We start from the raw sequence: 25,116 nt of genomic DNA on the forward strand, positions 1-25,116 counted from the left end.
CACCAGTGGCCCCAGTTTATCAGATCAGCATAATACTCTTTTGAGTATGTAACAGTTTATGCTTACTGTTTGAGGATGTCTCACTTATGTAACCATCTTTATAGAGAATGTAAAGCGGAGCAGACTCGTCCTTGAGGTCGCCTGTGGGAGACGCTCAGAAGCGGCTGCATCTCTAATCAGTTTTGTTTGTGTCCTTCACAGATCAAGGTGCCCTCCTTCTCTGAAACTCTGTCCGCACTCAACGTGGTCCAAGTGGCCGGAGGCTCCAAAAGCCTCTTTGCAGGTGGGCGATAGAATATTATTTGAGTTTATGTTATTAAATAACTTGCACATATGGTGTATCTAACATGTAAGCTTTGTTTTAGTGACGGTCGAGGGGAAGATTTATGCGTGTGGAGAGGCCACTAACGGCAGGTTAGGACTGGGCCTGTCCAGTGGGACCATCCCGATCCCCCGTCAGATCACCGCTCTCAGTAACTACGTGGTGAAGAAGGTCGCCGTGCACTCTGGGGGACGCCACGCCATGGCCCTGACTGTGGACGGGAAGGTCTTCTCCTGGGGAGAGGGAGACGATGGCAAACTGGGACACTTCAGCAGAATGTAGGTTATCTTTTTGAGGAGATACTGCTCATTTCTTAGAGAGGAGCACTTTGCTATTCTCAGTTTTGGTTTTCTTTAAATGGTGGAATAAATCATGCAGCCCCTCCAGGATTTTGGCAGCTTTCTGGGGATTTTTCTGCCAGATTTCACAGCAGCTTCATTAGGAAATTGCAAGGAAAGTTTTGATTGGTGAACCACATAGGAGACTACAATGATTGGTCCAGTTTGCAAAAAAATTGCACGGTCATGTAAAATTCTCTGAGAATTAGTTGAATTTGCATTAACATTTGTGATCGTGGGGCTGATGTTGATTTCTTTTTTCTATTATAGTCCAGAATGTAAATTCCTTAATCAGAAAGTATTTCTTTCATCTCCAAGATGCAGTGTTGTGGACAACTTTCTGATGATGTAATTAAAGACATATATGTTTTTCCATCCTAGGAACTGTGACAAGCCTCGGTTGATCGAGGCGCTGAAGACAAAGCGCATCCGTGACATCGCCTGTGGCAGTTCTCACAGTGCGGCGATCACCTCCAGCGGGGAGCTGTACAGCTGGGGTTTGGGGGAATATGGCCGCCTCGGACATGGGGACAACACCACTCAGCTGAGGCCTAAACTGGTATGTCTGTGTCTCCTACCTCACTGCTTTCTTTACTTTACAGGGACACTGAAGAAAATAAACTTTATCACAGAGACACTCTGCACTAAGAATGTAATGTTTAGCTGTTGCTTTATCATCCGGTGCAATAGGACAAATATTTACACCTTGTAATTAAATGTATCATGTGTAGAGCTTGACTAGTTTATGATGTTTTCTTTATGAATCCATTACCGTTGGGCGAAATGTTTAAAAAAAAGCAATTGCCGATATTTTCTAGCTGGTACTTTCAGCTCGGAGATTTATTCGAGTGGCGAATTGGCAACGTTCCACAAGTCAGCTTTTTTAGGCCAACAAATAAACAAAATAAATTAAAAAATAATGAGCAGAAATATTCTTACACCTATTTTTCTTTGTAAACAGCAGCCGACTGAACAGTGACTTTCATTCATTCTTTGGAGGCAGACCATTTCATTAGCAAAATAAAATGACAAAACAGCAAAAAAAAAAAACAACCCGTGATGTACTCAGCCAGTCGCAGATAGACGATTTATTTGTCGTATTGCTCAACCCTAGAATCCATGTAAACTATAAGGTGTGTAAATTGACCATGTGCTCATTCTTGCCGTCACTTTTTCATCCAGGTAAAAGTGCTTCTGGGACACCGTGTCATCCAGGTGGCTTGTGGGAGCAGAGATGCTCAAACTCTAGCCCTCACTGATGAAGGTATTTCTGTTAATGTCCTTAAAGGAATCCTCTTAGACCACAAGCAGAACTAGAGATTTATATTTTTAAGTGTTTTTTTATTCCAATGTTCCATACAGTGCATTTGGTCAGAAACTTATATTAAAATATATATTTTCAAAAATGCTGTTAACCCTTTAAAACCTGAGCTAATGACTTGATTCCTTTCAAAAACATTCGGAGAAGGCATTAAGCAACTTAACACAAAATTACACAAAATTACCAAGAAATATGTTCATACAAAAAAATAAAGAAAATGACCTGAAAATAAGCCAAAGTAAAAAAAAAAAACAGCAACAAGAAAATAACCTAAAAAAAAATGCAAAAATAAATGAATACATTTAAAAAAAAAACCCCACACACATACATATATTTTTGTAACATTTCTGGACATTTTCACCTAAAAAAAAAACCCAAAAACATTTAATATTTTTTTCTTTCTCCTAAACTAATTTTCAGGTCATTTTCATCTTGTCACTCTTTCCTAATTTCTTGCAAAATTAGGAGACAAACCACACTTTCTTCCCTTTTCCCCATGTTTTAAAAGAAACCAAATATTCTCAGGTTTTAAAGGTTTTTGTGGTTTGGAAAGGTGTCTGAACACAGCACAAGAAAACGGATGTCAATCCAGGTTTCAAAGGGTTAACAATGAGCTCCACAGAATGACTTTCTGTGGAAAGATATTTTATACTTTCTAGTAGGTAATGTATGTTTTGTTTTTCTCAGGGTTGGTGTTCTCCTGGGGTGATGGGGATTTTGGGAAGCTGGGTCGTGGAGGCAGTGAGGGCTGCAACATCCCGCAGAACATCGAGAGGCTCAACGGGCAGGGCGTCTGCCAAATTGAGTGTGGAGCGCAGTTTTCTTTGGCTCTCACTAAATCTGGAGTTGTGTGGACCTGGTAAGATGATACTTTGACTTTAAGTGATCATTCACCTTTTTTCCCAAATGATTGTTCACGGTTTGTGTTTCCAAACAGGGGCAAAGGCGACTATTTCCGACTGGGCCACGGCACCGACGTCCATGTGCGGAAGCCCCAGATGGTTGAGGGACTGAGGGGCAAAAAGATCGTCCACGTTGCTGTCGGAGCTCTGCACTGTCTTGCTGTTACAGAGACAGGACAGGTTTGTACTGACCTGCTCCATCAAGAGTATTATAAACTCAGATAGTTCAGACACTTTCTGCCATGGCACTGATCCAGATGTGTGGATTTCTCCTCCTGTAGTGGGACTTTATTTATCGACTCTCAATCTGCTTTTCCAGGCACCTTTGACCTTTGCTGTCACACCGCCAGTTTCACCTTTTATAGTACCTTTGCTCAGAACAAATTTAATAATGTCAGCACATCGCTCCCCATAATGAGAGGCAGCTACTCAATACTTGAACACTTAAAGAGGTTGTTAAGATTGAGTGCTTGGAGCGATGCCTGTACTTTTTCTTGTGTGGCTTTTTTTTCACCAACACATTTCAGCAGTGTATCTAAAAGTGTGGAAATTAAAGTGACAACATACAGCTTTTTTTTACTGAAAACTGATCACAATGAAATTCAGTCATGGTCAGTTTATCGGTTTTAATTAATCTATTTTAGTTTGTCTTTTAATTTATCCTTTTATTCTGTATTGATTGTGTTTAATTCTATTATTAGTACGACGACTTCTGTGTTTACTGCTGATATTCTTTTAAATGCATTTACTCATTTTTGGTTTTGTAATTGTGTTTTTTAATTCTACTTTAATTTTGTCAGGCCTTAGTTCGGCGTTATTGTTCGGTTCTTATAGTATTGCTGCCTCTGCAAGAAACCCTTACAGCTTTAGTTAGCTAAGTTATTAGGTTTTTACGTTGTTGTGTTTACTGTCAGGTGTATGCGTGGGGTGACAACGACCACGGGCAGCAGGGGAACGGCACCACTACAGTTAACAGGAAGCCCACCCTGGTGCAGGGTCTGGAGGGACAGAAGATCACTCGAGTGGCCTGTGGCTCCTCCCACAGCGTGGCCTGGACCACCGTGGATGTGACGACGCCCTCGGTTCACGAGCCAGTACTTTTCCAGACGGCCAGGGACTCACTCGGAGCGTCCTATTTAGGTAATCTTGCAGCATATTAACACACACACGTCTTTACTGACAGTCTGGAATTGTATTATTTTTCTTTGCTTTAGTTTCCACAGACTCTTACACACTGTGTGTGTCTAGCAGACTGCAGATAGTCCACAAGGGGGAGCTAATCTGTCATTGTTAGACCATGGCTCATATTTATTAAACTGCTGAAACTGAAATTTTGACAGTTAAGATAAAAAAATAAATGCCCGGGGAGCCTTGTGGCTCAATGGATAGAGCAACACCCCACATACAGAGGCTGTATCCTCACCGCAACTACTGTGGATTTCGATTTTAGCCTCGGCCCTTTGCTGCATGTCGCCCCCGCTCTCTCTCCCCCGTCACTCTCAAATTGTCCTGTCCATTAAAGGCAATAAAAGCACCCCAAAAAATCTTTAAGAAATAGAAAAAGTTAATAATTGCCCCCACCTCATTTCTTTTTTCTTAAGTCTCAACCAACATCTTCTTAGTATTTTATGTTATGGTGTTGTACATTTATTTTTCATGCATTAATTACCACAGGACAAATAAAGGATTCCAAAACAAGTAAAATGAAAGTTTAGAAAATAAAAACAAGGATTAAACCCCCTCACCCAAAGAACTTGGCAAATGCAGGGATATATAAACAGACAGAGACTGTATTAGTGACACAAAGACATACACACATACTTATGCATACATAGTTATCAAAACATGGCGCAGGTTGGACTGTAACCACAGACCTGAGTCTGCTGATACTGCAGCTCTGCAACTGGCAAATTATGTCTGGATCTGGGTTAGGATGCTTCCCGTCAGTGACCGTGTCATTGTTTTGGTGTCGTACACTCCAGGTGTGCAGTCAGACAGTGACTCGTCAGCAGCGAACAACAAGATGAGCGGGCAGAGCAGCGTGAAGCCTAATCGACCCTCGCTGGCCAAGATTCTCCTCAGTCTGGATGGCAACTTGGCCAAACAGCAGGCTCTGTCTCATGTGCTGTCAGCCCTCCAAATCATGTATGCGAGGTATGTTTGTTGACAGGGTGTTAAGTATCATGATGCACGCCGCGCAACGACGACTAAGCAAGTTCAAGTCTGGCTAAAGACCTTTATCCCATTTCACCGCCCTTTCCTTTTTTTCCAGTTATTCTAGTTTTGCTATACATACTGTACTGTGCACACAAAGATATCTGAAAACAAAATGTTTGGGAAAAGGCCTAAACTGATAAATTTGAAACAGGATGAGATAAAAATGTGTTTGACCTCCAGTTAATTTAATCAGCCGACTGGCACCGATAATCGTCATTAGGGGGTATTACTGTTGACAGGACGCGTTGTGTGTTTCCCCAGGGATGCAGTGGTCGGTGCTCTGATGCCAGCCAGCATGATTCTGCCAGCAGAGTGTCCTTCCAGCTCACCTGTTCCCCCTTCAGACTCCTCTTCCTCATCCAGTGTGAGTGATGAAGAAGGTCCTCCTGTCCTGCCTGAAACTGAGGAACGAGTCAGCCCTAATCCCTGGCAGGACAAGAAGGGAGAGGTGAGGGACACAAAATGTTTGGTATGACTTTAATTTCACAAACCCTGTCTCTGAAAAACTTTAATAGAAGTCACTGAAGGTGTTTGTGGATGTTTTGTTTGTCCTGAAAGTGCTGCCTCAACGGCATTTTGTGCTGATTTATTGTAAAAAAAATAACCATGCATTGTGCATTTCCTTCCATAAAAAACAGGTGTGCAGATGCAACCATCAGCAAATTATTTTGGGTCCAACATGGAAATACCAGAAACTCTCACAGGACCACAGGGATCATTATTACAACTCCAAATTTTTGTAACACAACTTTCTCCAATTTTATTCTGGGCCCTAAAGTTTTTATCCTTTAAAATGCTAGTTCTGATGAGGAGCTTGATATCGCGGCTCTTCGAAATTCGACATGCCTTCTTAATATCGTCGTTTTTTTTTTTTTTTGCTCTGCTCAGCTCCACCCAAAAAATCCAGGCAAAACCAGTATGCTGTAACCAGTATGAAAGGACAAAATGTCAGACTGAAGATAGATATCAGGCAACTTTATTGAGAAGTTTAGAAATTCATTGAAACGTGATCATGTGTGTGTTTGTGTGTGTGAGTAGGCTACTTCATCAGAAGATGCCGTCACCCCGTCATCAGCGATGACTCCCTCCGCCTCTGGTGCCTCCTCACGTCCTTTCATCCCTGTCACGGACGACCCCGGAGCCGCCAGCATCATAGCCGAAACCATGACCAAGACAAAAGAGGTCAGTCTGTCCAACTGAGCGTGTGCTTTGGTGAAGCCATTAACCAAGGCTTCTCACAATAATGACTTTATCGTCTTATTGTACAATATATCACCATGACCCTGATCATTTTGCTGACCTCGATATTGCCCATTGTGTTTACATGCGTGTTTGTTTACATAAAAATGTCACCAACATTTTAGCCAATGTGATGCCAGAATAAACAGCAGGGCTTTATCCTGTCATCTATTATATATTTGCAGGAGGCATCACTTGGTTTTGTTTTTGTTTACCAAATTTTGTATTAAGTCTCAAACTGAGTAATTTTTGGCTACTTATATAAAGGTACTTTTTCATACATACTTGTTTGTATATATTAACAGGTTATAATTACTTTATTAAATTATGTCAAATATTTTTTATTATTCCAATTTCAAAGTCTGAATATTCGTAACTAGGGCTTGGCATTATGGATTTAAAATAGCATGATATTTTTAGGTTATATTATGATACACAATACATATCGATATTTTGAAATCTCTTCTAAACCACTGAACTACTAAAGTAAAGAATTATTAAATTAACCAGTTATAAATGCAGTAGTAAATGTTATAAAATAATGTTACATAAACTACTACTGTAATAAAGTTTAATAAAATGCTGTTATAATGTTTAATACTGTAAAGTATAAAGATGAATAACGTGCTGTTGTAGTAAAGTTAAATAAGGTATTGTTACAATTAAATCAAAGCGTAACTCATGGTGCCTTTATTTTATTTATTTTTATTGTTAACTGCTCTTTGAAAGGGTCTAGGCTTGCATTATTATGCTATATTATTATCATTTTTATCAGTGGCATTAAATGGTCCCAAAACAACAATAATATTGTTTTTCACAAATATTTCTGGGAGAATATATTGTCCAACAAAAGTAGTGACTGGTCTACAATAACCCCAGACACATGTATGTAAGTCTGTCTTGTTTTATGTTTCTCTTCAGGACTCTGAGAGTCAGAGTAAAGTGGTTGGTCCGGAGCCTCAGTACCTCGATGAGTTCACCAGTCTGCTCGTGCCTGATGACACGCGTGTAATGGTGGACCTGCTCAAACTGGCCGTGTCGTGTCGCTCCGGGGAGAAGGGCAAGGAGGTGCTGTCTGCTGTGCTGTCCGGCATGGGTACAGCTTATCCACAGGTGATCTACTGTATTCAGTTTCTGATTCCATGTAGGCCTCGTGGGCCATAGTACGTTGGACAAATTTGACATCACCGGGTTTATGTATTGCAGGTTGCCGATATGCTGCTGGAGTTGTGTGTCACCGAGTTAGAGGATGTTGCTACAGACTCGCAGAGCGGCCGTCTGTCCTCTCAGCCAGTTGTTGTGGAGAGCAGCCACCCGTACACAGATGACACCTCCACCAGCGGTACCGTGAAGATCCCAGGTAAAAAGGGAAAATCGAGGGACTCTTTATTTTACATTTTGGATAAATGTTTTTTAAGCTCGAGCAACCTTTGAATGAACAACACAATTTTCAGGATGTTGCTGGAGATCATTACGACCTCTCTGTTTGGTTTAGTCTCAGCTCTTATTTGGTTTTGTAGGTGCTGAGGGTTTAAGGATAGAGTTTGACCGACAGTGTTCAACTGAGCGACGCCACGACCCGTTAACGATCATGGATGGAGCCAACAGGATCGTCTCTGTCAGATCAGGTGATGAGAGGAAGACCATGAAGTTAAATATTCATTGAATATATGCAAATGGATTAAAAATTAATGTGGCGGCGTGCTGTGTGTGTCTCAGGTCGGGAGTGGTCTGACTGGTCCAGTGAGTTGAGGATCCCAGGAGATGAACTCAAGTGGAAATTCACCAGTGACGGCTCTGTGAACGGCTGGGGCTGGCGCTTCACTGTCTACCCCATCATGCCCGCTGCTGGTAAGCTGCATCAAACAGTTCTTGCAGCGACATTAGCTGCTGTGTTTCAACAATGTTTGTGCGGCTTAAACCAACAGTGAGAAATGTAAAGCACAAATAATACATGCAGATTGGTTTAAGTTATGAGTAGGAGAAAGGTCCTGCAATTTTCTGGCCAAAAACAAGAGAAAGGGGTGGCAGCATCTTCTTTAAATGACTGTGTTAAAAGAGCATATAATATCAGCCATATTAATCACCAGCCCTTAAATCATTCAACTCAAAATCGTTTTGTGGCAGACTTTATGTCGTCAGCAATTATGGTACTAAATATGGTAATATCGATATAATATCGTATTGTCATGAAACCAGTGATTTACACCCCTACTCTGTCAACAGATGTTAAACTACAAAAAAATAGTGACATCCTGTGTTTATTGGCAGAAATAAAGCAGAAACACACTATAATATACAAATATCAAGTGACAGGCTATTTTCCTGAAATCATACTCTAACTGCACCCCTTACACACACACAGGCCACCTTGGCTTATGACGCTGAGCCTTTTTGGTGTCTTCCCTCAGGTCCCAAAGACTTGCTGTCTGATCGCTGTATCTTGTCCTGCCCCTCCATGGACTTGGTCACCTGTCTGCTGGACTTCAGGCTCAACTTTGCCTCCAACAGGAGCATCGTGCCTCGCCTCGCTGCTTCCCTCGCTGCTTGTGCTCAGCTGAGCGCACTAGGTACAGTAAGATTGTCCAGATCAACCATGTAATGGCTTTACTATAGACACAAAATATACTTTAGGAATTAAATATTCCATATGTATTTTTTGTTTTATCATGTCCAGCTGCTGGACACAGGATGTGGGCTCTGCAGAGACTACGAAAGCTCCTGACCACAGAGTACGGTCAGTCCATCAACATCAACAGGCTGCTGGGTGACAGTGAGGGCGAGGCTCGCTCCATGGTGAGTACAGTGTGATCCCACACATGAAAATACATCAACAGTTTAAATGTATTCTACGCGGTACAATGTTTTTATGGCTGCTGTTTGTAAAATGTAGCGCCAGTGAAAGTTTTTCTCCAGATTCACTCCACTTGATATTTCACCTGTTTGCATTTTTTTTTTTTGCTCTGTGTGTGCCATTTTTGTAGTTTCTCTTTGATGCATGCTGCTTACAGTCTGGCACAAAGCCGCTACCTTTTGATAAAGTCCTGATTTCACAGGTTTGTTGTTCACAGGAATGTCCCAAACACAGCAAGATTAGAAAAAAATTGGAAAATACAGACAAAGGGCAGAGTCTCTGCAGAAACACACTTCCACACACTGAGAGGATCATAATTGATGATTGAGAAGGAATAACATTTATATTAGTCTGTACACATTTTTCTAGTATATACCCCTTTTATTGAAGTATTTATTGTGTGTCTGTAACGATCATTTAAAGAATTATCACCACAGCATTTACAGTAATAGATTGCTAATTGGTTATTTTTACTCTCATACAACTAAGTTTCATATATCAGTGTTGAACGACTTCACCCAAATGTGTAATCCATATAAATGTCAGTGTCCCCTTATTTTTTCTAATTTACTTTTTAGTGTTAATTTCATAACTGGAAGTCACTCTCTTTTCACAAGCAGAGCATATTTAGGTCTTTAATTAACAAAGTATTTCTTTGGTAGCTGAATTTGTTGTAATACAGTATTCATGTATGGCTGAGAGGGATGCGCTTGTGTAAGCTAACTTAACAGTGGCATGTCATGCTTTTTGACTTGTGGTGTTTGTTTACATTTTCTCCCTACAATGGTATCTGATTATGTATTTGATTTCCACTTCCTCAGCTATTTTTTTCTTTCCCGAAACCTCATGCACCGTCTACTGCAGTATTGCAGTGATTTTTTATGCTTTGCGTATTTCTTTGACAACTGTAAACAGTGATAAACATGAAGGAAAAACTACTTTAGTAAATAGGGCATATTTTTTTAACATAATGTATTTGATTGATAATTTTTCTTCCAGAGTTTCACTGGCAGTGCACTGGCCGCTTTAGTGAAGGGGCTGCCAGAGGCTCTGCAGAGGCAGTATGAGTACGAGGACCCCATCGTCAGGGGAGGAAAGCAGCTTCTTCATAGTCCATTTTTCAAGGTATGCTCACAATAGTTTCCGTAGCAACACATTAGCATTACAGGTTCAGAGGCTGAGAGTTTTAAGCTCATTATAAAGGCTAATTTTAACATTATGTTTAGGTTTTGGTTGCTCTTGCCTGCGATCTTGAGCTCGATACGTTACCCTGCTGTGCCGAGACTCATAAGTGGGCCTGGTTCCGCCGATACTGCACCGCCTCCAGAGTCGCTGTGGCTCTGGACAAGAGAACGTCTTTACCAAGACCCTTCCTGGACGAGGTGAGAGTGCCAGGCTGTGCCGTCTGCGCTCACTTTTCTTCATCACGCTTTGACATGAGAATGTTCTTAATCCGTTTTGCTTCATCACTCCTGTCCCTTTGAAGGTTACAAAGAAAATTCGTGAGCTTATGGCCGATCACGAGAGCATGAACGGCCTCCACGAGAGCCACGACTTGTTCAAGCGTGAGCATGACGAGCAGCTCGTACAGTGGATGAACCGACGACCGGATGACTGGACGCTCTCCGCTGGGGGAAGCGGAACCATCTACGGCTGGGGCCACAACCACAGAGGTCAGCTGGGGGGCATTGAGGGGGCAAAGGTCAAAGTGCCGACTCCCACTGAAGCCCTCGCTACACTGCGGCCTGTGCAGCTTATCGGCGGGGAGCAGACTCTGTTTGCTGTCACTGCTGATGGAAAGGTCTGTCTGCTTTTATCAGCCTCTACAGTATTTTACCTGTGTGGCTGCACACTGAGCACACAGAGCATTGATCAACAATGTCAATCTGATGACCTCCAGTAAAATGTTATTTATTGTCATATATATTTTGTTTTGCTCCTCAGCTGTATGCGACAGGATATGGAGCTGGGGGCCGGTTGGGAATCGGAGGCACAGAGTCTGTGTCGACTCCGACTCTGCTGGAGTCCATCCAACACGTCTTCATCAGAAAAGTGGCCGTAAACTCTGGAGGGAAGCACTGCCTGGCGCTGTCCTCTGAGGGAGAGGTGTACTCATGGGGAGAGGCTGAGGATGGAAAACTCGGCCACGGGAACAGAAGGTTGAGATTGAAATATAAAACTTTGCACCTTCAGTTTTCAGTTTCAAACAAGCAATAGCTGCGTTTACATGCACACTTTTTCTCAATCTGATTTAAGATTTCGGGTCAGCTGTTTACATGAATGCCCTCTAATAAGATCTGGTGTGTACATGCACTGTCGTATGTAAACGGAGCAGCAGTGTGACGTGCACAACAATTAAAAAATATAGTAACTTGTCAGGGCTGCCAACTCTCACATAGACCACGAGACCAACACTTCTTCACACACTCTATCGCCACAAGTGCATTTTCTAACAGTGAAAAAAAAATTACGGATAACTTCTGACAGCAGCACAGCGCTCTCTCCCTCTCCTTTCGCACACTTGAGCAGGAGTGAGTGAGTTACTATGGTTACAGGGCCGCTCTACTATGGTTGCCCCCCCGCACACAAGCTGAAGTCAAACTTACAGCTAAAATGGATATTTATCGTCGTTCAGTGCAGTAGTTGCTGGTGTTTTGATGGTCTTTGATGCTTTACTCCACTTCTGCTTGAAATTCGTCATTTTCTGGAAGTGGAGAAACGTACATCGTCACATCCGCTTACATAAGGACGGAGCATGCGCAGACAGGAAGCAGGGGGCATCTGTAATATGTAGCTACAGAAAGTAATCTGGGTTACATCTACTTGATTTAATCCTTATTTTAATAACATGCTGAACCAATTTTTCTCCTTCTATACTTCATGTTTTGACTGAATTACATTATCTCTATAAATTGAAAAATAAATTATGTAATAATTCTGGCAGATTTGACACTTAACAGCAGGCAGAACCACTTTGTCAAAAAAATATATATTCTGAGTAAATGCTTTGGGGCATATAAACGCGCATCTTATCAGATCACTACATTTAGCATTCATGCACAGTTAGAGTTAAAAGTTAAGTTGAAATTCAGTCAGATTAAAGAGTTATTGTTCATTTAACTGTAGCTAATGACTCCTCTTGACTTTAGCCCCTGTGACCGTCCTCGTGTAATTGAGTCCCTGAGAGGAGTGGAAGTGGTGGATATCGCTGCCGGAGGGGCACACAGCGCCTGCATCACTGCCAGCGGAGAGCTCTTCACCTGGGGCAAGGGTCGCTACGGACGACTGGGCCACGGAGACAGCGAGGATCAGCTCAAACCAAAGCTGGTCAGTAATCATTTAGCGCACACGACTCAAAATACTGCTCTGTATTCACATAGTGCGCTCAGAGTTTGTCAGCACACCGAAAAGGCTTGAAAAAATATCTGTCAACCTGAAGTGTTTCAGCGACAAGTGTGTCAGTCGGTGTTTGGACAGGAATCAAACTGTTTACTCTGCCTCACTGCGACAAGCTTTCCCAAACAATCACTGTGAGGTGAAGCTGATGTTTGTGTCTGTGCGGTTTATCCAGGTGGATGCACTGCAGGGTCACAGGGTCATTGATGTCGCCTGCGGCAGTGGGGACGCCCAGACACTGTGTCTAACAGACGATGACATGGTCTGGTCCTGGGGAGACGGGGACTACGGCAAATTGGGCCGGGGAGGCAGCGATGGCTGCAAAGTCCCCATGAAGGTAAGGCAATTTACACAGCAGTGTTCACTGGAGGTCGGCAGAGGTGCCATTTTATACTCGTGTCTTTTTTCTCTAGTTATTTTATACAGAAAGAGACCAGAGTGTGTGAAAGAATCAAAAATGAGAAAAAAGGGTTACGCTTCATGAGAGTTTCTGTTTATTTTAAGATCAGTAGCCTCATCTATGATTTACAACATGCATTAGTTAAGTTGTGCTTTCTTTAAAACTGGCCTTGTGGTTGATAGGGATTAAAGGAATAGATTAACATTTTGGGAAACACCCTTGTTTACTTAATTTCTGTCTGTCTTTATACTAGTGTTAAGTAAGCTGACTGTCCCCGTCCTGATTGCAGCATTTTATACATATTAGTTGGTGTAGCAGGAGCCTTCTAATATATTCAGCGCCCATTCAATAGAATAATAACATTATAACTGTGTGGATTCGTCCTGTTCAAAATACAGAAACTCACTAAGGATGATATCCTTGAGGCACGATCTATGTGCATTGTGGTGGGATGAGTGAAGTAATCAAAGACACCTGATGTGTGTTTCAATTGAAAAATGAACTTCTTGTTTTCAGATTGACTCTCTCACTGGCCTCGGGGTCGTCAAAGTCGAGTGCGGCTCTCAGTTTTCTGTGGCTCTCACAAAGTCTGGAGCTGTGTACACGTGGTACGTACAGCACAGTGCAGAGTACAAGATCAGTCCTGGCTTCTTGTATCACTGTTGAAGATATGCACAAACTATATGTGTCATGTTATTTGTAGGGGTAAAGGGGACTATCATCGGCTGGGCCATGGCTCTGACGACCACGTCCGAAGACCCCGACAAGTTCAGGGGCTACAAGGGAAGAAGGTCATCGCCATCGCCACGGGATCGCTGCACTGCGTCTGCTGCACAGAGGATGGTAGGATCTTTTTCTACTCGCCCCCCCACATTTGTATTTGTCGGTTTATTTCAGATCTGTTTATTGTACAAGTTGTCTTTGCCATCCAGCCAGTCTGTGTCATCGAGTCCCAACAATTGAGCTTAGTCGGGTTGGATCGCAGCTTCACAGAACGGCTTTGTTGTTGTGTTTGGCTCAGGAGAAGTGTACACATGGGGGGACAACGACGAGGGCCAGCTGGGAGACGGGACCACTAATGCCATCCAGAGGCCACGGCTGGTGGCCGCGCTGCAGGGAAAGAAGATCAACAGGGTGGCCTGTGGGTCTGCTCACACACTCGCCTGGTCCACCAGTAAGCCCACCAACGCAGGGAAACTGCCTGCACAGGTACGGTTTGCCTTGATGGAAATTTAACCCTTTGAAACCTGGAGCGACATCACTTTTCTTGTGCTCCTTTAAAATACCTTTTAGAAGTATTTGAAACTTTGAACCATGAGCGAATTGGTGCAGAAAGAAAATATTATAATTTGTTCAGAAACATGGGGAAACTTGGTAAGAAATGCAAGAAATTTGTACATTTAGAAAATGATTTTTAAAACAGAAAGGTCAAATTGATACAAGATACAATCTAGGGGAAAACAGTATTTATAATTATCAGAACTACATATTTAAAATTATGTTACAACATTCTAATGATTTTTAAAAATACTTTTCCAGGCCATTTCTTTGCTTTTTAATTTTTTATTTTTTTTTTACTTTTAACTTTTTTCTAATTTTCATATAATTTTCTGTAAGTTTTTACTAATTTCTCAGTATTTTCTGGGTCAGTTTTTTTTTGCTGTTCCAGTAGATGGCAGTAAAGTTTTGCAGACAAAAGTGTCATCAAATCAAAGTCGCTTGCAGACATTTGACACGCTCATCATGCCTAACTGTCTGTGTGGTCTGTCGAAGGTTCCCATGGAGTACAACCACCTGCAGGAGATCCCCATCATGGCCCTGAGGAACAGGCTGCTGCTGCTGCATCACATCTCCGAGCTCTTCTGCCCGTGTATACCCATGTTTGACCTGGAGGGTCGACTGGGTCAGACGGGCCACGGACCCTCGGTGGGCTTTGACACCCTCAGAGGCATCCTCATCTCCCAGGGCAAGGTGAGATGGCAGAAATTTCTTGGGATGTCCCGAATGGGTCAGAAGGATTGTTATCAGGCCCAATCCACAGATTTTTTTAATTGATCGTGAACAGTTATTTTAAGCACAGGCCCCACCTATACCATTGTTTACATCGGCTATCACACAGGTGCCATAAGAGAAAGCACAATTGGCAGCGGGTATTCAGGTTTTTTTGTAATGCTGCTACTCCAATAGGTAGAGACTGATTTTGTCAAAGTCAACTGAAGCTGCTACTCCATGTTAACAGGAATTAAAATTTTTGTTGTTCATATTTAGTAAACTAGATTCACTATAATGCTGTAATAAAACACTGTAACCAGTTTTATTTGTTGTTACTGGGAATGTTGAAGTTCAGCTATAAGACTACTCTGAAGTGGAATTGTGATTATATTAAACATTTATAGTCTCCTTGAGAGCAAGTAAAGACACATTTTAGTTTGTTCTCTATGTTTTTTTTTTTGCTAAAGAAACAAATGCTGCACTAAGTGGATTTGATAGCTATTTCTAATGACATTTTTTTTTAATTTAGTTAATTTATTTTTAAAAAATGCTGCAATTAGTGGAATTTTGATAAGAGACACATAAAAATATTTGTTATTTTGGTAAAAAAAAAAACCTAAAGGAACTGTTGCAGATAACTTTTTGCATATGGCATTGCAGAGCTATTACACTGTCATGCATATACACTGAATTGATTTTAAAAACTTTAAAGTACTCAAAGTTTGCAGCTGTATTGTCCAGGTAAATACATGTATTGGGCTGGGACTCAGTTTTGGCAGATACTCAATAAAAAATGAATTTGATTGGGATCGGGGACAAAAAAAAACTTGATCTCTATCATTTTATTCCCAAAACACTAAAAAAATATGTTTGTGAACAGGAAGCAGCTTTCAGGAAGGTGGTTCAAGCCACGATGGTGAGGGACAGACAGCATGGACCTGTGGTGGAGCTCAACAGGATACAGGTACAGAAGGAAATACATTGTTTTTCAGCTGCTCGCTCATAATCTTTTTCATCTCTTTTATCTTTAAGTCTCTGCTCACTGTTACTGTAGTTCCCTCCTCCTCTCGCTCTCACTGTGAGGCCATGTTCCAGACAGGCTCCTGGGCGTTACATGTGATGTCTTTCATAAGGGGATTTTTCCCTGTGGTGTGTGTGATCTGTGCTCCAGCCTGTCTGCAGGGGGTTCCTGGACTGAGATTTAGACTGTACTCCACATAGACTCTCATTTCGGGCCACTGCCTCTCCACACACACCCCCCCTCATGTAGATCCGGTTGTATCAGTGGTGCAGAGAGCTGTCATATCCAAGAATTAATGCCCGTCGGCACTTCCTCTCTATCTGGCAGGAAGTTATGAAACACAGAATGTAAACAGATCAAACCATCTTTTGTGTACTTTTTTTCCGTCTTCACCCTGCAGGTGAAGCGTTCCCGTAGCAAAGGAGGTCTGGCAGGTCCTGATGGAACCAAGTCTGTATTTGGTCAGATGTGTGCCAAAATGAGTTCGTTCAGCCCAGACAGCCTGCTGCTCCCTCACAGAGTGTGGAAGGTCAAATTTGTGGGTAGGTGTTACACTGTCAGGTCCGCCCTCTGATCCATTATTCTTTACAGAGGACCTATTATACCTTTTCTTTTGGGGATGTTCATACTAAACGTGGTCCAAGTTTCAAATAATGAGGTAAACAGAGTTTCTTTTAGTTTTTAAAAAGTCTAAAAATGTGTAAAATAAACAGTCATTTTTTCTCCAGTGAGGTCTGATCCCATCAGCTCCTTTATTTTGTCTTCTGTAATTTAGTCCTTTTTTGTGTCTTTTCACATTGATGGCTGCTGCTGTCGTCATGTTTCCAAATTATTCTGCCAATCTGTGGTTTTCCTGTTGTGGAATGATTTAACTGTCCACACATCCCGACCCCAACTGGACAGTTGCATGAGTGCTCCTCCAAGTCATGGACACGGGCAGCACCACTCTGCAGACGATTAGCAGTGATCTACTAAAGTGTGATAATGCAAATTTAAAGCCTTGAAGTGTGATTTTGACAGTGAAAGTGGGTAGATTGTCCAGTTAATGTGATTTTTATTAAATTGCATTAACTTTTTTTTATCTGGAAAAATCTGTATTGATCACAATATTTACAAAACAAAACCAGCAAGGAACCAGTAACCACTAATGCCAGCTCTGCAGCCCAGGTAGAAATGTCAGAGCATTGTCACTGTGTGGGTTAATGTGGTATCTCCTCTCATAAAAAAAAGTAAGTCCTTAATAGTTTTTGACAGTTTGGATATAAAATATGTCTTAAAAAGCACTCATGACGGTCTTAAAAAGGTCTTAAAATGTATATTCTTTATATGGTTATCTGCTCCAGGCACGCTACTGTAAATGCTCACATCACATACAGAGCTACATGAAGCTGCATGCTTATACCAGGGAAACATGTAATCTTGGTTGTCACTGTCTTAATTTTTGGATCATATTCCTGAAGGAAACTATCTGGTTTTGTTTGGAAGCTTTTATTTGTGATTTTTCACAGTAGAAAGTGACACTATACTCCGTGTCAGTCATTCCCGAAGCTGCATCGACGGTGTAGAGACGCTGAGATACAGAAGACACGGAAACGCTGCCCAATCAGAGCAGTCTGGGCTTTTCTGGAAGGGGGGGTTAAAAGAGATGAGCTAAAACGTAGCGTTTCAGATCGGGGGTGAACACAGATGTTCGAGCACGGACATTATAAGGGAAACAAACTGTTTTTTGACCATTAAAACATGTAAACATCTTATAGACAAACCCAAAATACAAGCATGAACCTGAAAATTAGCACAATAGATCCCCATTAAAAGTAACGTTAATTATCAGTAACACTACGTGCATTTCCTCATGCTGCATGTTTTCAACATTCTTGTTTTTTTTCTACTCAGGTGAGTCTGTGGACGACTGTGGCGGAGGCTACAGCGAGTCCATCGCTGAAATGTGCGAGGAGCTGCAGAACGCCCTGACCCCGCTGCTCATCGTCACCCCCAACGGTCGCGACGAGTCGGGCGCCAACAGGGACTGTTTCCTGCTCAACCCCGCAGCCAAGTCCCCTCTTCACATGAGCATGTTCCGCTTCCTAGGTATAATCCAGTTAATCTCCCCGTCAGGTCTTCTGGGGCGTTAATCCGAGATAAACAAAAACTGAAAATATTCATGTTTATTTTAGAAAGTACAAATGCTTCATGTGCGTTTTCGCTGATAAAACACCTGGTTTAAACGGTTGTGCATGCTTCATTTATTGTAGATATTTCTGCTTTTGCTCATCACAGTGACAGATGCTTGTTCTTGTTTGATTTACGGGTAATACGCTGTGCCTTGCTGCGTCCGCAGGAGTGCTCCTGGGCATTGCAATCCGGACTGGAAGCCCTCTTAGTCTGAATCTGGCGGAGCCGGTATGGAAACAGCTGGCAGGCATGAACCTGACCATCGCTGACCTCAGTGAGGTACGTACACAGCCTCGCTCTCCTGCACACAGCAGGGCCCTCAGTGAGCATGTAGCACGCACTGATGATGGCTCATTTAGTGTGAAAACATAACTTGTCAAACGACCACGAGCCTCATGCAGGAAACATTTGTACGTACAGAATTGTTCTTAAGTAATTTAGACATTAGACTGATTAGCCAGCTACTGTAATTTTATTGATCTTAACGACATCTATTGCACGTCTGTCTGCCCAGGAAGAGGATCCCTCCTCACTCGCTCTTCCTGAGGTTTCTACTATTATTCCCCCGTTAAAAGGTGTTTTGGGGAAGTTTTTCCTCAGTTGCTTTGAGGGTTCAAGGACACAGGGATGTCGTAAGCTCTCTGAGGCGTATTATAATTTGTGATAATGGGCCTTTTAAATAAAACTTAATTAAATTGAATTAGTCAATAAGATACAGCTTACATAAGCTTAAATTTTTAGTTTGTATTATGTAATTTTTTGAGTTGTTGCACCCGAGCATGACAGTTCATAGAAGAAGATAATCTAATTTGAATCTTTAATGATAAATGTGACAATTAACTAAGATAACCATAGTGCAATTATTGAGAGGTTCGACAAAATGTTTTTTTCGGTGTGTGTGTTATGTTTTTGGGTTTGCCGTCTCGAGTGCCATATTTTAGGAACGCTTCAGTTTCTTCAGATTTTTGGCCCACTTTGACTCAGTGATGATGAACTGAACTGACTGTTTCGGAGGTCCCTGTGACAAAATTTCACAAAAATGTCTTACAGGATAAAATTATGACTTATATCCAAAAGATCAAAGACTGGGGTGCCACCTGAAAGTCGAAGATTCTTAAAGTCAAGTTTTTTTGTGTTTGTTTTTTGTTTTTGGTCAGTCAGTGTGGTCGATGTACCTCTGGGGATGTTTGGGTCCTCTGATCTAGCTGCAGCAAGAGTGCTCCTTGCTTTCCTATAAATCTTTAATTTAGCCAGGCAAAAGACTCATTGAAATTTAAAATATGTTTTTCAAGAGCGACCTGGCCGAGAGTGCAGCATAAAACATTGTTCCAACAATAAATACAAGCTGACAGATACAACTGTCACACATTACAAAGAGCGAGCGCAACCCAAAATGCAACACAAAACAGTTAAATACATTCATATGTTCAGTTTTCAGTCTCAGAGAGTGGCAATCACATTGCTTTTATGCTAAATTCTCTGTGAACCCAGGGGAGCAATATCAAGAGAATATTGTGTGATCTCGGGCCTGTTGGTTTTGTTTTTTACACATGTATGTACACAAATAAGAGGAAACTGGCCCAAGTAGAGAAACAGACATCTCTACCGCTGACATTTATAAATAGCACTACAGGTAAAAGGAAAATATATATTTTTGATTTTGGGATGAACTGTACAGGAAGACAGTTTTTATTAAATGATACAAAAATGTTCCTCCATTGGGCTCATTGTTTAATAATGAGCAGCTTAGTGTCATACATTATTTTAATGTTCTGAACACTGTAATTCCCACACACTCTACTAGCTTACATCTCCGCCCTCCAACCACAAGAGAGAAAGTCTCTCTTTATGTCAGACATTATATAACATTTCAAATCCTCATGATCTGCATTATAACCTGCAAAAAGAACACGTTCCTATACATTCCTCCTCAGATTAAACCTTAAGCCCGTCACCTCCCTGCTCCGCTCTGTTCTGCAGCCAGAAACATGTCTGTTAACTCGCACTGTACCTGCTCTCCAGAAAGGTTAAATCTCAATTTATTTTAGTAAAAGAAGTCATGAGCCACAATCTCAGCTTTTGTTGGAGGGATGGCTGTGAGTCCACTCCTGACCTCACGCTGTGATCATGAGCTCCTGAACCATCATTGAGAGAATACCGGAGTGGAAAAAAAAGGCCCCTTTCTTTCACAAAGCCGCTGTTGTTTTGCGGTTTTGCCCTTGAGATATTAGAAAGGTTAGATGGGAAATGGATTCAACATAAGACTCAAGGAAGAGTGGAATCGCTGTGGAGCTCAGGGGATTGGGTGGTGACCACGAGGGCAGGAGTGCACTCACGCCTAAATACAAAAACACAAATAGATGAATGCATACAGCAGGTGACATTATGGGTTATTAAAGGGGGTATTTAAATCTTTGAACCCTGAGTATAATAGTTTTATTTCTTTCTAAAATGGGGGAAAAAAGGCAACCTGGCAAGAAATGTCACGCAAATTGTAAGAAATTCATAGAAGGTGATAAAAAAATACTTTTTGAAATTATTAAAATTACTAATTTGTTTTAAGAAAGAGGAGAGCATTATTTGAAAATTCTCCAGAAACGAGGGAAAAATGTCCAGAAAAGGGTATTCATGATAATAATAATTTTAGTTTGAAATTATGTTACAGGAAAAAAAACATAAAATTATTACTTTTTTTTTTAATTTTAGAGCTTTTTTTAAAATGATATTTTCTTTCTTTTTTCTAAAAAGTTTTTTTCTTCTGCCTATTTTCAGGTAATTATCTTGTAACTTTTTTTTAATGATTTTTTTGCAGGCCACATCTTGTGAAGCTGCTTGTTACCATCTGCTCAATCACATATTCACATATTCAAATCACATATTTTCCTCTGTTCCAAAGGGTTAAATGGCCTGATGGAGCTATAAGTGTAGCTCGACTTCACTGTGCATGGAAACGTACTGACTGAGAATGCATATGCACCTTACACAACCTTTACTTCAAAACTATCCCTTTTAGAGACACATAGATTAATTTTAAGCGGTGATGTGCTCTGTTCATTTCTCAGGTTGATAAGGATTTTATTCCCGGCTTGATGTATATCCGGGACAATGAGGCCACAGCTGAGGAGTTTGAGGCCATGACGCTCCCCTTCACGGTACCCAATGCCAGCGGCCAGGACATCCAGCTCAGCTCCAAGTACTCCCACATCACTCTGGAGAACCGCGCAGAATACGTCCGCCTTGCAATTAACTACAGGTGAGAAAACCTGCCGAATTTACAACATGTTCACTGTCTAATGTGTGTTTGTGTTAAACTTTTTGTTTTTTTTGTCAGGCTCCATGAGTTTGACGAGCAGGTTTCTGCTGTGCGTGAAGGAATGGCTCGAGTCGTTCCCGTTCCCCTGCTGTCGCTATTCACCGGTTATGAACTGGAAACTATGGTCAGTGAGAGCAGTTTTAAAGTTGTGAGTCACGTGCCTGTATCCTCTGTCTGTGTGCTGGTTTCACAGTAAATGTTTCCTCTCCTCAGGTGTGTGGAAGCCCAGACATCCCCCTCCACCTGCTAAAGTCGGTGGCCACTTACAAAGGGGTGGAGCCCACATCGTCGCTCATCCAGTGGTTCTGGGAGGTGATGGAGTCCTTCTCCAACACAGAGAGGTCACTTTTCCTGAGGTTTGTCTGGGGTCGCACACGTCTGCCGCGCACCATTGCTGACTTCCGTGGGCGGGACTTTGTTGTGCAGGTAAGAAGATGAAATCTTACTCCTTGGCTTGGAATAAAAAAAGAAATTGATTTCCTTGGAAAGCCTAAGAAGGTATCAAAGTTCTTATAATTATTTCACAAAAATCTTAAACATTTCTATGGCCTGCTGTAGGCAGTGATATTAATTATGAAATGTTTTAGTTTTAGTTTTGTGGAGAGTATATTAATAAATCATATATACATAGCCGCATCTCATCCCGATGTGCCCATATGTTGTAAAGATTTTGTGAGTACTGATACTCGAGAAAGAAGGTTAACCTTTTTTCTAACCCCCTTATTAGATAAAGGTTAACTTTCTGTCTTAAAAAAAAAATACAATATATACATATATATATATATTATTGATGCATACACCTTTGTACTAATAATAGTATCATTTTGACTGTGTAAAGTGCGTGCAGGTGCGTGCCTCTTTCTCAGCCAGCATCTTCACACCTGTGCACTGTCACTACTGCTGGCTACAGTAGCTGGGAGGCCCAGTGTCCCATAATGATTGTGTTGATTTGAATGAAAACTTAATTAAATTAATCATTTTTACTTGATTACTGGCTATACTTCAGCTGATATGACGTAAAACGGGTGTTACATTTTTGTTCGGGTGAGGTGAGTTATTTCATTCTGCATAAAAGCTGGTGTAAAAACAACTATTAATGGTTATGTGCTCGACTAATTCCTGGCCAAGACCAGCGACTTCCTGGAGTCTTGTCATTACCATGAAGTTGCTAGGCAACTAGTGGAGACTTCAAGAGGTTACTGCACCAGTTGATGAAATAGTTCAGCACATAAAACACAATTTGTGTTTTTTATAGTTTGGTTTTTTCTATGAATTAAACAAACAAGATAAAATGTGTTTATTTGTGAGCTGTAGAGGCAGCCTTGTATTTAGTTACAAGAGTGGTATCAGTCTTCTCATGGTTTTTGGCAGGGGAATGTGAATAAACACTATTTCCCAAAACATGAAACTATTCCTATAAAAGTTATTTGTTGTGTAAAATTCAACACTAAGGCTGTGTTTGCTCTTGGTTTTTAAAATGCACTCGGATCACAAGTAGACAGCGCAAAATACAAGTGACCACCATGAAAAAGTGTGAACCAATCATTAAAACCACTTGCTGAGGGGTTCTGGGACACATTTCACCACATACCCCTTATTGTATAAACATTTGACTATCCTGATGCGTCTTAAATAAGGTCGTATCAGGAGAACGCATCATCCGTGCAGGATTGGGTTGTTATAACAAGTGGGATGAGTTGTTGCGTGACGGTTTATTGTAGTGGCATCGCAATTTCGATTCTAAATCGAAAATCAATCGAGATAAGCTTTCAATTGTGATCATCAAATGGTCATTGATCATCAGAGACGACGTAGAGACAACAGCGATGTGGAAAACTGTGTAAACAACGAGCACATCGCCGTAAAAAGGACTACAGTTTGTAGTCAATCCAAGTGAAAGTGAAGCCTGGTGGCTTTTTGCAGGTGAGAGATTTCCAGTTTTCGTTCTAAAGTATCCTTCTGCAATCCTAGGCTTATCTTTTTGTTCCATATTTACTGGTGAAGTAAGTCATTGTTATTTATTACACATTAAATAAGTTTTCTAAACCTGATCATATGTCGTCAGCGTGATGGTTGTATCACACTCGATACCATGTAATATGTCATTTTAAAGAAGAATTTAAAATATGTAAGCGATAGTTGTCAGGACATTAAACCAATGATCTGTTGTTATTTTCGAATCGTTTAATAATGACATAGCAGTAGGCGCTTAGAAAAAAAAGGTTTAAAGGTGAAAAAATGAATCGAGTTGTGGTTTTGGAGAGTCCTTACACCCCTGGTCCGTCGTTTTGCTCTTTGGAATAAGACGTGTTTGATACTGATTGGTGAGATTGAGGACGTAATAAGTGTCCGTGAGGCCCTTTGACCTTCTTGTGGAAGAGAAGTAGGCGGTAACGAAATCTGAACACAAGTAGTCAGCTGGAGACGCATTATAGACACAGTTTTGAAAGGTGATGTGTCTTGGTCGTTCACTTGTGTTCTGATCTCCAAAACGCATTTTAAAACCGAGTGTAAACGGGGTATAAAGCTGGATTTATAGTTGGCAAAAAGGGCTAATTGGAGTCCCACAGTTTGGTCAGCATGTAGCCACTGTTGGTACGTTGTAGCCCTTTAACGCAGAAGTATAAATCCAGCTTTATATTGACTTGGAGAAATATTAACGCAATCGTCTCTGTCCGTAGGTGCTGGATAAATACAACCCCCCTGACCACTTCCTGCCGGAGTCCTACACGTGTTTCTTCCTGCTGAAGCTGCCCAGGTACTCGTGTAAACAGGTGCTGGAAGAAAAACTAAAATACGCTATTCACTTCTGTAAGTCTATTGACACCGATGATTATGCTCGCATCGCTCTGTCTGGGGAGCCTGCTGCCGACGACAGCAGCGAAGACTCCGATAACGAGGACGCCGACTCCTTCGCTTCAGACTCCACCCAGGACTACTTAACAGGACACTGAACTCCGACCATTACAGAAGGACGAGTCGAAGAGGAGCTGCCACAAAGAGACTGCCTTAATCTCACCTATTAATGCTCACATTCAAACAGGCATTCTACCAAGACACAAACGTCTGTGGGGGAAAAATGTGCAATGAGCTTTAAAAGCATTATAAGCTAAAGAGAGGAACAAACGCAGGTTTGCTCTGATTTAGTTTCTTTAAAATAATGTGGGGTGATCAGCTGCACATGTAATTGTCGTGTTACATGGGAATTATGTATATTGTTACAGTTTAAAAAAAAAAAAGAAGAAGAAGAAAAAGGCTCCAGCCTAGCACTGTGGTAGATTTCTCCCTCTGGTTTGTGTGAATTACCTGTCCCTAGTTTGTATATAGAAATTGATGTGCGACAAAACAGTAGTATTACTTTTTGTTTCTTGGTAACAGCCATGTTTCTTTATAAAAAAAAACAAACAACATTTTTAACTTAAAGTCTGTGTTTCTCACTCGGCTCACGTCAGTAAGAGCCCACTGAAGGGTCATTTTAAGATTCCCGTATTTACCCCTCCCTCCACCATGTTCGTGCACTGTCTCCTTAAAGAATGTATATAATATGATTGTGCCATGTATTCACAGAAGGTCTCATTCCTGCATATTAAATGTTAATACATTTCTGTTCATAAATTCAAATGAAAATA

The 25,116-nt window shown here is 41.4% G+C and overlaps 1 protein-coding gene across 1 annotated transcript in view; it reads left to right on the forward strand.

Annotated features, from left to right (window-relative positions):
* Window positions 1–25,116, forward strand: part of herc2 (HECT and RLD domain containing E3 ubiquitin protein ligase 2) — a 64,372-nt gene extending 39,256 nt beyond the window's left edge. The window contains 34 exon segments of the mRNA XM_042483663.1: window positions 202–283; window positions 366–600; window positions 1,042–1,219; window positions 1,843–1,924; window positions 2,669–2,840; window positions 2,919–3,063; window positions 3,798–4,023; window positions 4,866–5,037; window positions 5,362–5,548; window positions 6,139–6,282; window positions 7,261–7,452; window positions 7,546–7,699; window positions 7,860–7,967; window positions 8,059–8,190; window positions 8,751–8,909; window positions 9,017–9,135; window positions 10,193–10,318; window positions 10,420–10,575; window positions 10,680–10,994; window positions 11,138–11,352; window positions 12,343–12,520; window positions 12,765–12,926; window positions 13,506–13,597; window positions 13,693–13,832; window positions 14,011–14,198; window positions 14,763–14,960; window positions 15,862–15,945; window positions 16,403–16,544; window positions 17,896–18,090; window positions 18,341–18,453; window positions 21,237–21,427; window positions 21,506–21,611; window positions 21,701–21,913; window positions 24,169–25,116. Of these exon segments, the coding sequence (XP_042339597.1) occupies window positions 202–283; window positions 366–600; window positions 1,042–1,219; window positions 1,843–1,924; window positions 2,669–2,840; window positions 2,919–3,063; window positions 3,798–4,023; window positions 4,866–5,037; window positions 5,362–5,548; window positions 6,139–6,282; window positions 7,261–7,452; window positions 7,546–7,699; window positions 7,860–7,967; window positions 8,059–8,190; window positions 8,751–8,909; window positions 9,017–9,135; window positions 10,193–10,318; window positions 10,420–10,575; window positions 10,680–10,994; window positions 11,138–11,352; window positions 12,343–12,520; window positions 12,765–12,926; window positions 13,506–13,597; window positions 13,693–13,832; window positions 14,011–14,198; window positions 14,763–14,960; window positions 15,862–15,945; window positions 16,403–16,544; window positions 17,896–18,090; window positions 18,341–18,453; window positions 21,237–21,427; window positions 21,506–21,611; window positions 21,701–21,913; window positions 24,169–24,441 (5,574 nt within the window). The 3' untranslated portion in view covers window positions 24,442–25,116.

Source organism: Plectropomus leopardus, chromosome 3, assembly GCF_008729295.1.
Source record: "Plectropomus leopardus isolate mb chromosome 3, YSFRI_Pleo_2.0, whole genome shotgun sequence".
NCBI classification, from domain to species: Eukaryota; Metazoa; Chordata; class Actinopteri; order Perciformes; family Serranidae; genus Plectropomus; species Plectropomus leopardus.